The 17,612-nt window shown below is 41.3% G+C and overlaps 1 protein-coding gene across 3 annotated transcripts in view; it reads right to left on the bottom strand.

Annotated features, from left to right (window-relative positions):
* Positions 1-4,548: 4,548 nt before the first annotated feature.
* Positions 4,549-17,612, bottom strand: part of LOC120731792 (MICOS complex subunit mic25-a-like) — a 54,427-nt gene continuing 41,363 nt past the window's right edge. For 2 of the 3 annotated variants that reach the window (XM_040029040.1, XM_040029042.1), the window contains 3 exons: positions 17,201-17,336; positions 6,152-6,200; positions 4,549-4,848 (listed from right to left, as the gene is read on the bottom strand). In XM_040029040.1, coding sequence (XP_039884974.1) covers positions 6,174-6,200; positions 17,201-17,336 — 163 coding nt within the window. In that variant the 3' untranslated portion in view covers positions 4,549-4,848; positions 6,152-6,173. The remainder of the gene's footprint in view (positions 4,849-6,151; positions 6,201-17,200; positions 17,337-17,612) is intronic. The other variant, XM_040029041.1, reaches the window with a different exon arrangement.

Genomic DNA, 17,612 nt, shown 5'->3' with positions numbered 1-17,612 from the left:
GCTCCGAACACTGCATGGTCTAACTTGTGATGATGACACTGGTGGGTTGTCCACTCCTGGGAAAACGGTTATATTGTGTTAGCACACACCTGAATGCTCTAGAGCAGCAAACTGCTAAAACGTCTGTTTTATAGAGGCGCTCACACTTTCTGACGATCAATAATCACGTGTATTGGATCATCAGCACCTGACTGCTTCTTGGTCTCTTAATTTCAATGAAAACATTATGGGAGTTTTCCACAGCATTGCAGAGTCTGGTGAAAACTCTTTTTCACACGCCTATACATGGTCTCCACCTGTCGCAGCTTCACTTACTTTCATGTTTCACAAGATTACAATTTTCTTGCATTCTTAATGTGTCTAACTTTTGCAGCTTCACTACATGGACTGGACACATGGACAGCTACAGGTAGTAGACTTGCTGATCGTAAGGCTAAGTCACTGAAGACACTGTATTTTCACCCTATTGTTTTTGTGTGAGAATCATGACATCTAAAATTACTGAATACACCAGTCAATCACTCCACACCCCCACCTATGGCTGATGTAGAATCAACAATTAGCTCAGTTGTTACATTTTGCCTGTGGAAGGAAATTCTCACAGGCACACTGAGAACATGCAAGTCCCACAGAAAGGCCCCAGCTGACTAGTAGGTTCAAACCGCCTCCTGTCTGTGAAGTGACAGTGTAACAACACAGCGGCTCCTTACAAATCTCCTGAATCGCAAGCATAACGCTGAATGTAACTCACCTCTTACTCTATTCCTGTTTTCTCCTCCTCTTCATCCCTCCAGGCTGAGGTTCCATCCATTCCACTGCTTCGCCGAGCTGCATGTTTATGCATATGGTTGTTGGTGGGGGGTCTAATTAAAATCACCAGCAGACAGTTCCAGTTCACATTCGCACAGTTTAATAAAAGACTATTAAAATTAGCAAAAGAACCTCATGCGAGCGTGCGCAGAAACAGAACGGTGACTGTCACTGATGCAGCCACACACTCCAATTAGGCTCACTGTCGAATTCACACTCATGCAATGCCAAGTTGGCCGAGCGAAGACGGAAGAACAGAGAAGTGGGGGAACAGTGAGGGAGGGAGAAGTGTAGGGCAAATAACTTTACTACTGTGTGAACTCCAGAAAGAAGTAGTTACATGTGTGGGAATGTGTGTGCATGAAAAAGCATTTTTATCTGACTTTACTTGAATTGATCCCCATTAAGTCTTTTCAAAGGGCAGCAGTTTGTCAAAGCCTGACACCTCTTCAGCAGGATGAGAAAGAACAGCCGACAAACAGCATTTCAAGAACGGAACAAAGGAGATGGTGCAGAGCTGATAAAACATACAACATTAGGCTCCGCGGCTGACTGTCAAGCACGTGTCGAGCTAAAGCTACGGGATGTCTGACAGGTCAAAACTGTGGCAACAGCTCAAAGGATCACTTTTCAGACAAACACATGCACTTAAGTGGGTGGAAAAAAAAGAAAAAAGCAAGACAATTACTGCATGCTGGCTGCAAAATGAGCATTACAGTAACACCACCCTCGGCGGCACGCGCACACACACAGCGTCCTCTGCTTTATGCACGTTTTCTGGAACTCATTGTATTCAGCTGGGCCCGGTAATTGGTAAAGACTGGAAATCAATAGTGGCACACTGCAAGGCGTGAGTAGCCATCTTCTAACCTTGCACCGAGCAGCTGCCTCTCCCAATCAAAGCCCGGCTGGTTTCCACGGCAACCTCAATCCCGTGTCTTCCACTGTAATAGGGCGGGAAAAGAAAGCCACGGTGCTGAGGGTGTGCGGTTGAGATGGAGCTCGAGAAGGTGGAGGCAGCGAAAAATAAATCCAGTCTCGTGGGAACAAAAAAAAAAAAGCCATTAAAAATGAGTTTTAGCGGTGACATAAATTTAATGAGACTCATTCAGATTGTACAAACTCCAGTTCCTTAAAAAACAAAACAAACATCCCCCGCACTATCAAGATAGTGTTTATCTCATTTCATCACCAAACCACATTCAAAGCATCTCATAAAGCCCATTCTTCCATTATTTTTCACCCATTGTGCTCTCTTATCCAATATATTGGCAAAATATCCCTGATATTTCTGTAATTCAACCAATTTAATTAAAGGGGGTGGGTTTCTAATAAAAGCCAAATGGCAGATAGCAGTGCCTGGGCTTTTCAGGAGCTTGTTTAATCAGAGAGTTGTTGAATGGAAGGAGGCAATAACAGAGTGAATAGAAGCTGGTATTTGTAAAGAAATGTCAGGGAGAAGGAAGGGATATGAGAGTCACTGGCTGAAACCTCTAATATGGTGCTGACTTTAATATAGGTAATATGTGCGCCGTGTGTGTTGGGTTAGAGCTGCCTAATCCCAACTGAGGAAGTGGAGTTTGTAGACGAAGGCAGTGACAGACAAAACTGATGGCCATGCTGGGCTTCATTTCTTTATCATTTGACTTGCTGTCACTGTCCTATGCTAGCTTTCTGCAACAGAGCAAAGAGACAGCGTGCAACAGTTAATGGCTAACAGTTGATGGCTCTCCCTTGACTCGTGTGAGGTGCTTCACTGTTAATCTGTGTTAGTGAAAAAAACCCCACCCCAAATCAAAGCTAAAAATACCTAACACTATGCTAACAACAAGAAGTTACCTGTGGGTAGACAGTGGGATTCTCACACTCTGTATGTGCTGAAACACTTTTGTCACAATTCAAATGAGCATATGTCAGTTATGGGCTACTACATTTTTGTAGGTTAGGCTTAAGGGTTTTGACAGAGTGCATTCTTACAGCTAGCTAGATAAAAGAGCTGAGTCACAGAGACCTTGAGAGCAGACAGTGACACCCCGGTAATGACTGCTGAAGAAATTTCTGTATTCTGCAACCAGTTGGCAAGTGTTTGCTGGAGGTCTCTAGCCTGATTAGTCATTAGCAGGTAGCAAAGGTCGGTAGTAATTTGCACAGATGATGCTGGCTTGTATGCCAACACTTCCAAAACTACTCGTCAAGCACTGGTGAAACTGTAGAGTGCAACGCAAACTGGAAATGGAGAATGTTCGCCTCAAAGTAAAAGTAAGGCAAAACTTTTTACATTGCATTTCCAGTTAGCATCACACTTTTTCAAATTGCAGTACAGTTTGAAGAGTAATTGGAAGAGTAAGTGTTCCGTGGAAGCTACAGACGACTGGAGATGTGCCAATGACCAAAGAAATCAAAAAGATGTTTTTGCTGCACTCTTTTTGCAACAACATTCACAGAATTTACACTTTCTCCTAGCTCCTGAAGGTTGCCAACGGATTGACGACCAGTCCCAAGCCGGTGTGACTGAGGGCTAAGCTGTTCTCACACATGCATTGTGCATTCAGTTAGACATTAAAAGGTATTCAGATCACATGTATGTGACAATAGTGGAGGTAAATGTCCTGCCTTCTGCACGCTCGCTGATTTAAACCAAATTAAATATTCCTAGTAGTGAGAACACATCTGAAGCTGAGCCACGCCTGCTGTCATACAGGTAAGCATGTGTCAACAGCTAACCTCTTAAAGATATTTGGCTAACTTAAGGCACTTCATTAGCATTAGTGTGTTGTGGGCAGTGTTTTCAGAGTATACAACTTTGCACTTTGCGGAGTCAATGGATCGATCCACTGTATTGTCTGATATCATGTTGTGATGGTGATGAATGGGACCCAAACTGCGATCAATAGATCACTCCTCACAGATATCATTAACAAACGCACTCCACTACATTCACATCGACTGCAACTTGTGTGAATACATTCTTACGTTCAGGAAAAGCTGCGTGGGTACACTGTAAGGCCATTAATATTCTATGTGTCTCTGCTGTGTGAATGTGTGCATATTGTGTGTACAATGTCTGTGTATGTGCATGTGTGTGATAACAAGCCTCTGTCATTCCAAGGGTGGCCAACCATGTCCATATATAAGTGGAAATGCATCTTGACAGAGTCCTTCTCCTTTACACACTCGTATATATACATACACACACACACACACACACACACACACACACACAGGGAGGGGGTTAAGTGTGTGAGTACAGAGTAGTGCTGTGAGCTGTAGCTCTGTGTGCTGACCTTCAGGGTTATCTGGAAGGTTCCTCCACACCTTGCTGCTAGCACGAACCCCTGCTGTCACCATGGAAACACAGCTAGCAGGGACAATGTGTGCCCCGTCCGGTGTGTTGCTCATGTGTACACATTCACCTATATGTGATGACACTTACAGGTTCTGTACAGCGCAAAAGCACATAAAGCACATGCAACACACACACACACACACACTCACTCTAATTGGTGCATGCTTCAGTATTCATCTGTCCTCCAATTCATTTATCCCTCATTTCCTTCACTCTCCTTTCGCTTCTCCCTCTTAATGAAACCATGCACACAGTGCACAATAAGCCCTTGGGCCTGCACAGCATTGTCAGAAGGGTGCACACGACCCCATTTCCAGTAGTGGAACCATTATTAGCATGCTGTGACAAGAGACAGCCATTCACCACAACACACACACACACGATACAAAACCTGCAGTTTCATCACCACTGGATCACTGGGATTTATTTCACAGACAGCGGGAATGTGCTGGCACAACATGACCGTAAATCAACACATCGTACACTCTGGAGTGACAAGTCAAGATAATACACTCAAAAACCAAGTAGGATGAGTTTTTATTTATTTATTTATTGATATGGCTAAATTAATGGATGGATTGATAGAAAGGGAAGCAAAAACAAACAACAAAAACAGGACAGACTTGACATGCACTCTTTCTTCAGATCTCCTCCATTTCTTGACTTTCTCAACCATGATTTGTCAGAGTGCTCTGGAAAACAAGGGGGGGGGGGGGGGGGGGGGGGAGGGAGAGAAGAACAACTGTCAAATAATACATTTACTTCGCTAGAATCCAAAAGACAAGTAAGAGAAACCAGGATGCATCATGGGAAATCTATTCCCTACTATAAACAAACTAACCTGATGATGCATGATCAATATACAAAGAACAGTACCACATTTAAATACCTAAACATCTTAAAATATCTGGAACTTAACGCAGAAAATTACAGTTCCAGCTAACAACTTTGGGGACACGATCATCTTTCTAGTCTGGAGAATATCAATGATTACCCAGAGATATGTATTTGTATGGAATTTTCTTTAAACAATAATCCATTTTTAAAACTAAATTAGATTTCTAAGTGTCAACGTATCCCAAATAGTGTTAAGAACATGTCATCACAATGATGCACAAAAAGTACACATCCGTATTTTGTAAGCAGAGCTTATTTATTCTGCTTTTAACCTTCTTTCGAAAGGTAAACAAAATTCATTCAGGTGGCTGCCAAGTGGTGGAAGACATAACTATATTTACTTTCTCAATATGATGGATCCAAAGTTGTGAAGGTGAAATTGATCATTTTGTGGCGTCAGTGTAGAAAAAAGAAAAGAACAAAAATGCAACCTATTTTTGTTTCACTGGACTGGAGATGTCAACAGCCCTCGGGATAAAGGGCTAATGCTAAGACAAGCTTCTGCAGAAGGTCTGACCTCTGCAGGAACGTGTTTAGCCTGTAGCTACTTTCACTGCTGCTAAACTACATTTAGAAAAATGGGAAACATAGTAAAGACAAAACACAGTTCCAGAAAATGTCTTTGCCACTAAAGTCTAAAACTCATACTGGTCTTTACAAAGCTAGCTGGACAAGAACAGACACACACACACACACACACACACACACACACACACACACACACACACACACACACTTAGGTTCTAATCCAGTGAATCAGAGTAGCTGCAGGGAAGGTCTAAAGTGGTTTATTGCTACAGTAGACCTACACTTGACATACTTTAGCCACACTCATAACAGGTGATTTTTTTGGGGGGGGGGTTTGCTGTGCAGCCCAAGGGCTGCAACAGGCACTTGAACAGAAGACAATCTGCAGAGGCTGAAGATGTCATCGTAATTTATCTGATTTTACTCATTTTCATTCTGTCATCAAGAGCACTGGATCATATTTGCTTGGTGCCTGTTAATATAGACCATTCCACAGCAGCACACACACACAAAATAAGATTTTTCTCTTGGTAGCATGCAGTTTGGAGCGGTTTCTTATTGGATTCTTACTTTCAGTACCAGATGGTGACGTTTATCCCACCCCAAGAAGAATTATCGCCTAAAAGCAGAACAATATATTGTGATATTAGCACAGCTACTGTACTTAATAGTTGCCAAGTAAGAACCAGTCTCATGGTTTAATAATTTAGAGGACACCTCATTTTGGAACCAAGCAGCGAAAAGATTAAATGGGGGATGAAGAATAGCAGCCTTGGAGATTTACTCTGTATCAAAATACTTTCCAAGTGACCCGGCAGTCTCTTGAAATAAGATTATTAAGTACTGTCTTTATATGTTTACACAGAGTTACACTTGTAGCTAATTTTTTTTCGGAAAGCCAATTTACTATGGGGTTGCACTGAACTCCTCTTGTGTAAATACACATCCAAACACACAGTTGCAGGAAGAGACGCGGGGCAACACAGGGTTAGTGAAGCATTAGCTTGACGCTGCTGGGTGTGCTAGTTGGCATGCTAACTACCCCTGTGCTCGGCTGGCAGGCAGATATGCTGGCGGGCAGGTTAGCTGTTCACTTGCCAAGTGCATCCGAGGGCATCGCAGCCTGTGCCTTTGAATTGGAGATGAGCGGCAAATGTGACAAGGGGATTTAGCTTTACTGTTCCACTCACGTTCTGAGATATAAAGGGGGACAGTGTGTGTCTGCATGTGTGCGTGAAAACTCACTATTTGTGTGAAAGCGGCTGTTTATGCGAGCAGGAGTTGATGCATACACCAGTGTGCGTGTGCGCGGCAAGAGGGGTGTTGGTGTTGCCACACTCTTACACAGCACTGTGACGGAACATTATGCCTAATGCATAGTGTATGAAGTAGTTCCTGAATTTCAAACTGACCCCTGGCACCCCCCACAGTACACACAGTTCAATTTGGTGCCCCAGGTCTAAATTTGGACTGCCGCCATCCTCACTTGGATAATTTAAAGACAGGAAAAGCTTTTCATGCACAAAACTGTGGGCAGCAAGGGCAGCCAAATATTCTAGCTCAAGGTCTGTGCTGAGGTTTAGACATACACCAGCTGCCGGTTTATTAGGTACACTGAGCTAATGTATTCTAATGCAGCTATACTGGAAAAAAAAATCCTACCCTTTACAAAGGTTTTAATGTTGCCTTATGGCTGTATTCCTCAAGAATCTGTGCTAGATTGGAAAACTATAGCTTCACACCTGGAGACTGAGCTGTGGTTTGCCTTGATCTTTATCTTTTATGCTTTCTATTCACCAGCACTGAAAGTTTAAAGTTGACTTTACCATCACTGTAAATCTGTCTGTCATAATTAGATTTAATATTCACAAAAACATGGATTCACACAAAGACAGAGACAACATACAGTCACACAAACGCATGTTTTCTTCCACCTGCCAGTTTCTGTCCAATTAGCGAGCAGTTTGAGGAGTAGATCGTTGCGTTTGTTGGCTGCGAATCAACTTTGAACGTCAAAAAGGCACAGAAGCAACACTGTGCACACCGTGCGCGTGTTCACACTTCCACAGTTTTAAGCTAATAGGCAACATGGAGACAGTGGACACACGCGTAAGCATCTGCAGCACACAGAAGAGGAGCCTCACTCACTCGCTCACTTGTTTCTTCTCTGCAAAAAACAAAAATAATAGACAAGCAGAAAATCAATAACTGTCTCCTCTGCTCAGTGCTAACAGCACTCAGTTCTCTCCCTCTCTCAGGAGGGACAGAGACAGTTGCCAGGCAGAACTGTCAATCAGATACTCACAGTGGACGTGGCTATGACTGCTTTATAAACACACAGCGATTCACTCATTACCCAGTCAGTACGACAGCCACACACTCCATTAGTCAATCCAGGAAGCCTCCAGTGCAGTTAGTCAGCTGGTTGGTTACATGTGTAAGAACATTAAATTGTTTTGTTGGTGGTGGGCGGGGTTGCACCGGAAACAAGTTGCAAAAACAATGCTTACATTGTGCCTTTTAAAATGATATGGCGGCACACTGGTTATCAAATAATGCTTACTTACACAACCGTGTGACTCTTTTGGAGTTGTGTTTCCAGTTTTAGAGTTTCTGTTGTGGGTTATATTAACCAGTGAGGCAAATGTGGCACACTTTAAGCTGGGAGCCAAGCAAAAGAGTCCCAAATCCAATCAGGGTGCTTCACAAATGAAAGCCTTGAGAGGTATTGATAAGACACCAATATCATAACTATGATATTGTTGGTAAATGATGAACTTTGATCAGTTCTGCATCATGATCACTGAAAGCTTCACAGATTTCCACTCTTAGCAAATAATCAAAGTTTCAAGGTGAACTTCACGGGGCGAGTACAGAATCACTAAAAGGTTCTCTCTCAATCTTTCTTTTGGTTTATAGTTGTTAAAGAAACAAACTCCCTGACACTTTGAATTAATTTGATGATTTCTTTTTCAATGTTATGCAGAAAAATAGTTTCTAAACCAAACATGTCAACATTCCTTTGGAACAGCATTTTATTATCCAGTATCTTTGATTCTGATTAATGACTGAAAACATTAAACAGAGGATTATTTAAGTCGATAATGGTAGTCACACTCTGAAATTAAAGAGCTCCTCAGTCCTCACATAGCAAGTCTCTTTTGTCACAATTTACACTGACACGTTATTTTTAGCCAAATGAAATAAGACACGTGGCAGCTGAAACCTGGCAAAGGGGCAGGGGGGGCAAGGATCGATGGCATGTTGGTGATTGCGGTCCGTGGAGTGTAGCAGCATGGAAGACATGTTTGGCTGGATGCTGATGGAGTGTTTCTATAGGCTTGAGAGACAGGCACATGGTGGGGTGGGTAGGTGGGAGTGGAGGGGATATAGGGGAGGGACATGAGAGAGACCAGCTAATCTTTATGTGGCCTGTGCGTTCATGGGGCGGTCGCCTTGGAGATGATGGATGTGAAGGAGAGATGGAATGGAAGGAGGTAAAAGGGTGAAAGAGAAAGACAGTCATAAAAAGACAGAAATATGTGCCTGTGTGTATGAGAATGTGACACACACACACACACACACACACACACACACACACACACACACACAAAATTACATGAATGTGTTCTCACAAGCAAGCAGGAGCTATAATCAATGTAAGAGCAAAACTAGGACTCTATAAAAATGATATTAATAACAGGGATAATACAGTATAAAGAACTGACTGGGTCTATATACGAGTGTGTCTGCATGAGTGCACATATAAAAGAGTGTGTGTGTGTGTGTGTGTGCTGGAGCAAACTGCTGCTGAAGAGTGGCTGCGTTATCAGATTAGAGTTAGCAGGCAGGCCAAGGCTCACAGTGGGGCTCACCACCTGCTACTACTGATAGTCATGCAAAAAACAAAAAAAGACAAAAACAAACACGTGTGCGCACACACACACCACACTACTATTTCCTTGTGTGCTTTTAATTTTACCATCTTTATACTTTTTCCTCACTCTCACAATGGTGACTGACACAGCTTCCTCCTCTTTTCCTTTTCCCTACTTCAACCCTTCCATTCCTTCCACTGACAGTCGTCCTATCTACATTTTGTCTATCATCCACTCTTTCCTTCTGTATCGCTCTCTTACAGTTTTCAATGAACCCTTTCTCACTGACAGCCATGTGTAAGCCTCTTCCTCTACCAGCTTCTTTTCTTTCATCAGTCTCCATCCATTGCCCTGGTGACGGGCACCTTTCTCTTCCATCTCAAACACTCATCCACGTTCTTATCTTTTTTGTTGTTGTTGTTTTTAGCTGAAAAACACACAAAAAACCCCAAACAAACAACTTCATCATTGCAGCCCGAACATGTCCGGAAGAGATTTTCTTCTTGCCAGAATTACCTGCAGGTGAAATACGAGGGAGAAGCAGAGGGAAGTAGTCTGCCAGCGCTAGAGCCATCCTCATCTTTTCCCTAGCAATGGAGGTCTACGCTGAATGTAGTCTTGAGAGGTACTTAAGATGCTGCTGGCACTACATTTAGAAATGGACAGCTACTTGAAGTAAGTGAATTTGTGGTTCAAAGTGGCATGTGTGGAAAACGTCAACTAAAATGTTTGGAAACGGCAGGGATTGTGCTACACAGATGCACAAATATGCTACACAAATAAGCACTCAGATGACAAATCTGATAAGAGATGCAAATAAACATGCAAACATACAACATCCTGCACTGAACCATCGTCATGTTATTATATTACTAATATCTTTTTGAAGCCAGCTGGAAGCTTGTGTAGCATTCCAACTGGCTTGGTGTGGGAATAGTTTTCTCTTTGTTAATCTTATTTGCTGACACAAGGCAAATCAACTAATAATATAAATCTCCCCCATAATGATGTGCCAAGTTTAACTTCTAACTGCCAACAGAAAAAGGCATGGAGAAAACAAACAATTAAAAAAAATTATGCTAAAATATTATTTACAAGTGGAGACTTGCACACATCCGTATACAGTCACCGCATATTTTATCAGGTACACCTTCTTACTGGGTTGCTTCCACTTCTGCTTTCGGAACTGCCTTAATCGTGGCATAGATTCGACAAGATGCTGGGAACACTGGTTAAAGATTTTGGTCCATGTTGATATGATAGCTTCACATAGCTGCTGCACATTTGTGAGGAACACATGCATAATGCAAATTTCCCATTCCACCACATCCCAGAGGTGCTCTATTAGATTAAGATCTGGTCACAAATATAACCGTGGTATAGTAAACTCATTGTCATGTTCAGGAAACCAGTTTGAAATGATCCTAGCTTTGAGACAAGGTGTGCTCTCCAGCTAAAAGCATTCATTACAATACAAGCACACTGTAGTCATAAAGGGGTGGAAATGGTTTGCAGCAACACTCAAATAGACTGTGGCATTTAAACAATGTTCGAGCTGTGCTAATGGGTGCACAGTGTGCCAATGAAATGTCCCCCTCTCCACCAGCACCAAAAGCAGCCTGAACTGTTCTTAAAAGGCAAGATGGAGCAGAGCTTTTATGTTGTTTATGTCATATTCTGACCCTTCCATCTGAATCTCAGGAAATCGAGTCTCATCAGACCAGGCAACGCTTTCCCAATCTTCTGTCGTCCAATTTCGGTAAGCCTGTCCCAATTGTTACCCAGAGAACTGCTACACGCTGGATATTTTCTCTTTTTCCAGACCATTCTCTGTAAATCCTAGAAATGGTTATACACATCTGGCGCCAACAACCATGCCCTGTTCAAAGCAACTTTGTAACCACACAGAGAATAATAATTATGACAGGTTTGTGGGACCTTTGTTGTCTAAGCTAGCAGCTATTGTGCACTATACCAATCTCTGCATTTCATTATGTTACACCTGCCCAAATGTGCAGTAGGCATGTTTATTGTATGTGAACCATGTTCATGTGGTTTCAGGCTTGCTGTTATGAATAGAGATTATCTTTGAATTGGTGCTGGATGGAGAGTTTTCTAGTCTTGGAGACCAGGGCCTGCTCATTCATATCAATACATCAGAGCAGACAAAAATCCACGGACTGAAGACCAGCAGGTTCAAGTGGGTTAAGAAAGGGGGGAGGAAAACGGAAAGTGTGGTGATATGATATTGTTAGCCCAGGCTGATTGTATTAAATAGGGCAACAATAGCATTAGCATTCTGCACTAGTTGGCACTGAAACCTTGGAGTACTGCAGAAGAGGAGGGGTGACAATTATTGTAAGTGGTGGGTTGACAAATGTTTGTTCTTGAATATGACTTTGAGGATGGCTGTGTTTTGTTTTCCTCTGAACGAGGTTGAATGCGAGACTAGATCATGAAAACCAACAATTCTCAGACTACTCGGTGGGCTTGTGCTCATGCAAACACACACAGATGCTTAGAATATAGAAATTTTGCAATGGAAATGTCTATATACAGTAATGACAAAATATGAGACTGAGCCTAACGTCACACGAAAGACAGACAAAATGCTCAGAGCTTCATGATAACGTAGGGCCTTGGTGAGCTGACATTTACCCTGTACTCCTCACACATACACTCACTCAGTGGGTTCCATATGCATGACAATGGCCCGAGCTGAGACACTGACAGGAGAGGGACAGGGGAGTGATAGCAGAGAGGAGGTGAAAGGCCATATCCTGAACCAACTGTCTTTAATAGATGGCAGAGGGTAGAATGTGTGAAAAATGTGTATGTGTGTGCATCCATGCATGAATCATAAAACATAAAAGAACCTCTGAGTGACATATAAGGAAGGCTGTGCCGCTGCAGATAGTGAGTTGGGTGGACTTCAAGTGAGAGACAGAAAAAATTGAGATAGATACTCTAGTGATGTTCAGATCAAGACTCTGGCAGAAAAGACAGATAAGCAAGCCGCTGGTTTTATTGGCAGATTGATTGGCGAGCATAGACACTCCGATTGAGAGTAACAGAAATATATGGCAGCGTCTACATGAACAAACTCTTGGAAAGTCATATGAGTCACTCTCAGCTCTGTGGAATTGACAGGATTGACCACTAAATCGTATGAGCCTACTGCTGATGTACACAAATGTGAACTTTGCTTACACGAGTGTCTGGTGGACAACAAAAATAACTAAGATTTAGCTTTTAGGCAGACACGTGCTATTCAATAGCTGTCATGCTTCACGTACAGAAAGAGCCAAAAGAGAGAAAACGATGATGTGTGAACCATAAGGTATCCACTTCAGACAATGAGTAATTTGTCAGAAAAATACAGCTTTCTCCCTTTAATCATAGGGAAGAATGTGTCTGCTTCTGAAAATCCTTACAAGCAAATGCAGATAACAAAAGAACAGAGCCTTTAAGCTGTCTGGAGGTTTTCACCAGGCTAAAAGCTTTGCTGCCTATTGAGCAGTTGTGTTATTGTTGCACCGCAGAGAACAAAAAAAAAATAAATAAAAAATCACTGCATCCAAATGTTGCATGTCTTTTTTAAATTTCTATTTTATCAGGCTATGAAAGCCAGTTTACTCTGCTCGTTAATTCAAACAAAAATCTCTGTAAACCAACATCTCAAAAATATGATGTATCAGTCATTCCCTCAAGGAGAAAAACAGCTTTTTTAAAATTACAAAATTATGAAGGATAACAGATTTGAGACATTTCCCAAATGATGCATCCAATTTAGAAATCACACATTATGTAAAAGCTGGTTGAAAATTGGAGATTTTCTTGTGACAGTCTTTTTCAGGTATTTCCTGAGAGCAATAAATAGAATTTTCTAAAACATGTCCTATTCCGATTTTTCAAAAGTAAAAAACATCAGTTTCCCTTTACAACAACAGGAGCAAGCACAGGCACTGGCTCTATTATTAACAGTCTCGACCATAACAAAATATTTTCTCCAGGGTCTATAGAACATTATATTTCATAATGAAATATGATGCAGTGCTCTCTCTAATGACTAAATCTGCAGTGCATATTGCTCCCTGTTGACCCTTTTCCACCTGGAGCAAATGCTGAACCTTTTGCTGGTGAAACGCTCGTCCAAGTGCTCTGCTCTGCCAAGCTGCTGGCCCTGTCAGATCCATTTACAGACAAGCAGACAGGACAGCTGTCTGCATGTCCAGAGGGGTCTTGGGAGAACCCACTTATTTCTTTTCATTAAGGCTGACTGATCAGGGGGCTCTGCTGGGAGGTCTACTCATCTACCCTCTCTTTTATACTTCATTTGGGCATCATTCCAAACGTAGTCTAACCCAGCATTACTAAATAGCTCCATAAAAACTCAGAAAACATCAAGTTCTATAAAACGGATAGCTTCCTGGACAGAGGTCTGTGATCAAAAGACAATTTTAAAATTTGTTTTCACGTGCACATTACACTCAATCTGCACTCCAGATTCCAAAACTAAGTGAAACTTGAGTTTTATTGTTTTAACAGTTTAGAAGTGTGAACATAGACTGACAAATTAAATTATATCAGATTAGATATTAACATTTTCTGTTTGCACTGAGGGATATTTTAGGATTCGTTTAATCTTAAAGAACAATAAACAAAAATCTGAGGATCCTAAGCTAAGTACCTGCAGTGTAAGGAATGCTTCTTTTTCGTAATTTATAAAACAGATCACTTTGCTTTCAGGTTTTACAGTAGGCTATGCAAAGGGAGACTGGTTTGAATCCCGTGTGTAGCCAAAAGTCTGCACTTATATGAAGCACTTCCACATACCTGTGCTCATCTTGTTGGGGAAGTTTTGGAACAGACAGGTAGAGGGAGGGGAACTTTTCCGCCTACTGGAGCTTTATGAGAAATGTATTAATGATCGGCGAATATATTGATAAATTTGTGCATGATGTCACCTCACAGTATAACGGTTGACCAGGGCCTTTTTCCACAGGGGGTTTATACAGTCTTGCACTTTTCACTCCAGGTACTCCTGCTACCTCAAACAGTCCAAAGGCATGTGCATTAAATTCACTGGTGATTCTAAACTAAACACATGTGAATGTAGCATGTGTTGTTGTGTGTCTCTGTGCAGTGGATTGGTAATCTGGCCAGGGTGTGTCCGGCCTCTTCCCCTATAGTGGCTGAGATGGGCTCCAGCCCCCCTCAAATCCTGAAACTCTGATTTGGATAAGTAGTAAAGAAAATGATGGATGTTGTGTTACATTTTAATTAGGTTATATTTTTGGCTGCAACCTGTCTCACAGCCATTTAAAGCTAAAACTGAATAAAGAAACAGAGTACAGCAACTATTACCTCCACTAGAATAACTAGCAAGCATGCACTGGTCCCTCACATAAAATCTTTGTTTGAAACCTTTTTCCTGGATTCATTACTACAACTACTTTCACTGGCGCCATCTGTCCATTATCAGTGCTCCCTCCCTGCTAGTAACCCTAATGCAATGTGTAATTACTTGCTAAAGTTTACTTGCCGTATTAGCCAAATTAGTGATTTTCTTTTCCCATGTATGAAATATGCAAAGTGTCTCCCCAGGGGTGGGTTTAGGATGAGGCAAACATACATAGTCAGACCTGAATAAGATGTAAGAGAGCTCCACGGGCAGCAGTGCAGAACAGAGCTAAACACCGGTTAATGTGACAATGTGTTCAGCGAAAAAAGCTTTAATATGGCAACCATGGAGGATGGTGACTAAAAGAAAAAGGGGGGATCAATCACAACAGCACCAGGAAAAGATCCACGGATGAACAGATAATACAGAAGATGGGTGGATAAGGGAAGCGGGAAGGAAAAAAGGATATCCTAATACATGACAAAATATTAGATGGAGATAGTTTAAGGCCACGCTTACATATGGAATCTTTTAGATTTCCATATTTCTAGTTTAAATCCAGAAACATTTATATGGCTTTTTACGCGTCAGCTTGGGATAGAAATCTCAAAAGTCTTAAAGGTCAAACTGAAAAGCCCAGCATCTTCAAACGAGTAGTACAGGTTACTCTTTAAAAGAAAGATTTAATCTGTTAGATTATCCCTATAAAGAAAGGTTAGACAGAGAAGATGTCAGTGATAAAATGTCCTGATTCGAAACTTTGTTTTTCAAGTAAGAAAGCAAAAAACTGAAATAAACCAGCACCCTAGTATAAAATTAAATCTGGGATATAGTATAAAGTGATTCAAAAACGTGGCCAATAGTGGCAAATTCAGAGATCTAAAACTATATTTAGGACAAAATGAACTATGTTGTGTTTCTCTACATCAGTCAAATCCATCCTCTTTCTACCAAGATGAAAGTTAGGAACTTATTATTTCTCTTCAATATAAAACAGTATAAATGTATGGGCACAGTGCTGATGTGTTTTATATAGACTGGATCTTTGCCTTTCATTCATTTGCCCTTTAAGCTGCCCTCTTTCAGCCTCCGTAGTGTTTTCTCCTTCATTTTCCATTCACATTCAAAGATCTGCCTAATTGGATATGAATTAAAACTCAGCCTGCTTCAAAGAAAACAAAAACTATTTGGCTTTATTGTGCAGTACCGTCTATTTAAAAAACAAACACTTCCTATGAGAATTTATATAGCACATGCATACAAACACTGGTCTAATATACAAACTCAAACGCACTGTATTTCCTCAAAGAGCAACAACCCAATAGCAAGCTGATCTTTTGAACCAGTTTAAAAAGACTGATTGCTTTTATTGTGAGCCTTTGCTTTGCTTTTATCAACCGTTTAAACTGCCAAATTCACCAATTGTTGTTTTGTGGCTTTTATCTACTTTGGAGCCGTATCAGTGCATTTTGTCATGATAATAATGTGCAAATTGGCCCATTCATTATTGTTTTTTTGATGGAGAAATTGGCTAAAATAAGCACTTTGTAGATAAGCATAGGGTCTGAACACTATTTGCAAAAGCATCTGCAGAAAACAGAATGCATTTCAATGCACTGAATGCCAAAACTGATTTTAATACACTAATAATGGTGTAATCTTCCTATCAGAAAGTCCCCAAACACAGTGCACGCCTGGTGACTTATAAATCCGCTCAATGAGCACGTTGTATTGATTTAACTTTCTACTCGAAGTGTCAAAGTAACAAACACGTAGATGGTGATTCTCAGAAGTTAACTGATTCTGTGTAGGTACTGAAGGGATTCTTTGTCTCTGCACCCTTCTGTTCCACTGTCAGTCTGGCTGTCAAACTCCTTCTAGGTCTGACTCATTCAAGCCAGCCTTCTCTCTCGTCTTCACGGGGGGAAGAAGGCTTTAAAAATATGTCCTTATGTGTCCCTCGCTCCAAATATGGAATAAAGGAAAATAAACAAGAGTTTGTTGATGGTAACGCTCTGACCTTTATTTTGCTAAAACTCAACTTGGATCCTTTTTTATTGTCGTTTTTTTGTGTGCAAGGAACTTTTTTTTCTTCTTCTTTTTTTCTTCTGGCAAGCCAGGAAAAAAAACCCGAACAACAACAACTTTGAAAACCACAGCTTTAAAAAAAAGGGACGTTGGTACATCTCTCAAAGGAAATTTGAGGGGAATGAATGATAAGAGAAACTATTTAGAGCAACACAAACTGCACTCTAATACGCCGAATTAAGCAAACCTTCGAATAAATATCACATGCAAAAGATACTAAAGCTGACAAAGATGACTTCTGTGCCCTACCTTCTTTGCTTGATGGACACAGGTCATGTATTGTTTGGCCAGGCTGGAGCAGTGGAGAGTCTCCTGTGGATTATCCTTGTAGCACTGGAGCACCTTGGCCTGCAGCTCAGCACACAGATATTCAGTATGTTGGGGTCTAGAAACACACAGAGAGAAGGAAAAGCTCAAATCTGCTTGCCAACATCACCGCCCCCACCCACCAGGACCAGAGATCAAGGTTGTAAATGCTACTATGTGAACTCAAGATAGTAAAGTCAGTCCAGCTGCAATAGAAATAGAAGTTGTCACACATGAGAAACACAAAGCTGTAGCGTCTGTTTGTCGAAACACTGATTCAGATAATCAGGAAAATAACTACCAAAACAGTTGTTATTTCCAACTGTGATTGCTTAATGGAAATTTCAACCACAGC

The sequence above is a fragment of the Simochromis diagramma genome, unplaced genomic scaffold (genome assembly GCF_900408965.1).
Source record: "Simochromis diagramma unplaced genomic scaffold, fSimDia1.1 OVJJ01000483.1, whole genome shotgun sequence".
NCBI lineage: Eukaryota > Metazoa > Chordata > Actinopteri > Cichliformes > Cichlidae > Simochromis > Simochromis diagramma.
The sequence above is the reverse complement of the archived record's forward strand: the minus strand, read 5'-3'. Positions and strand labels throughout refer to the sequence as shown.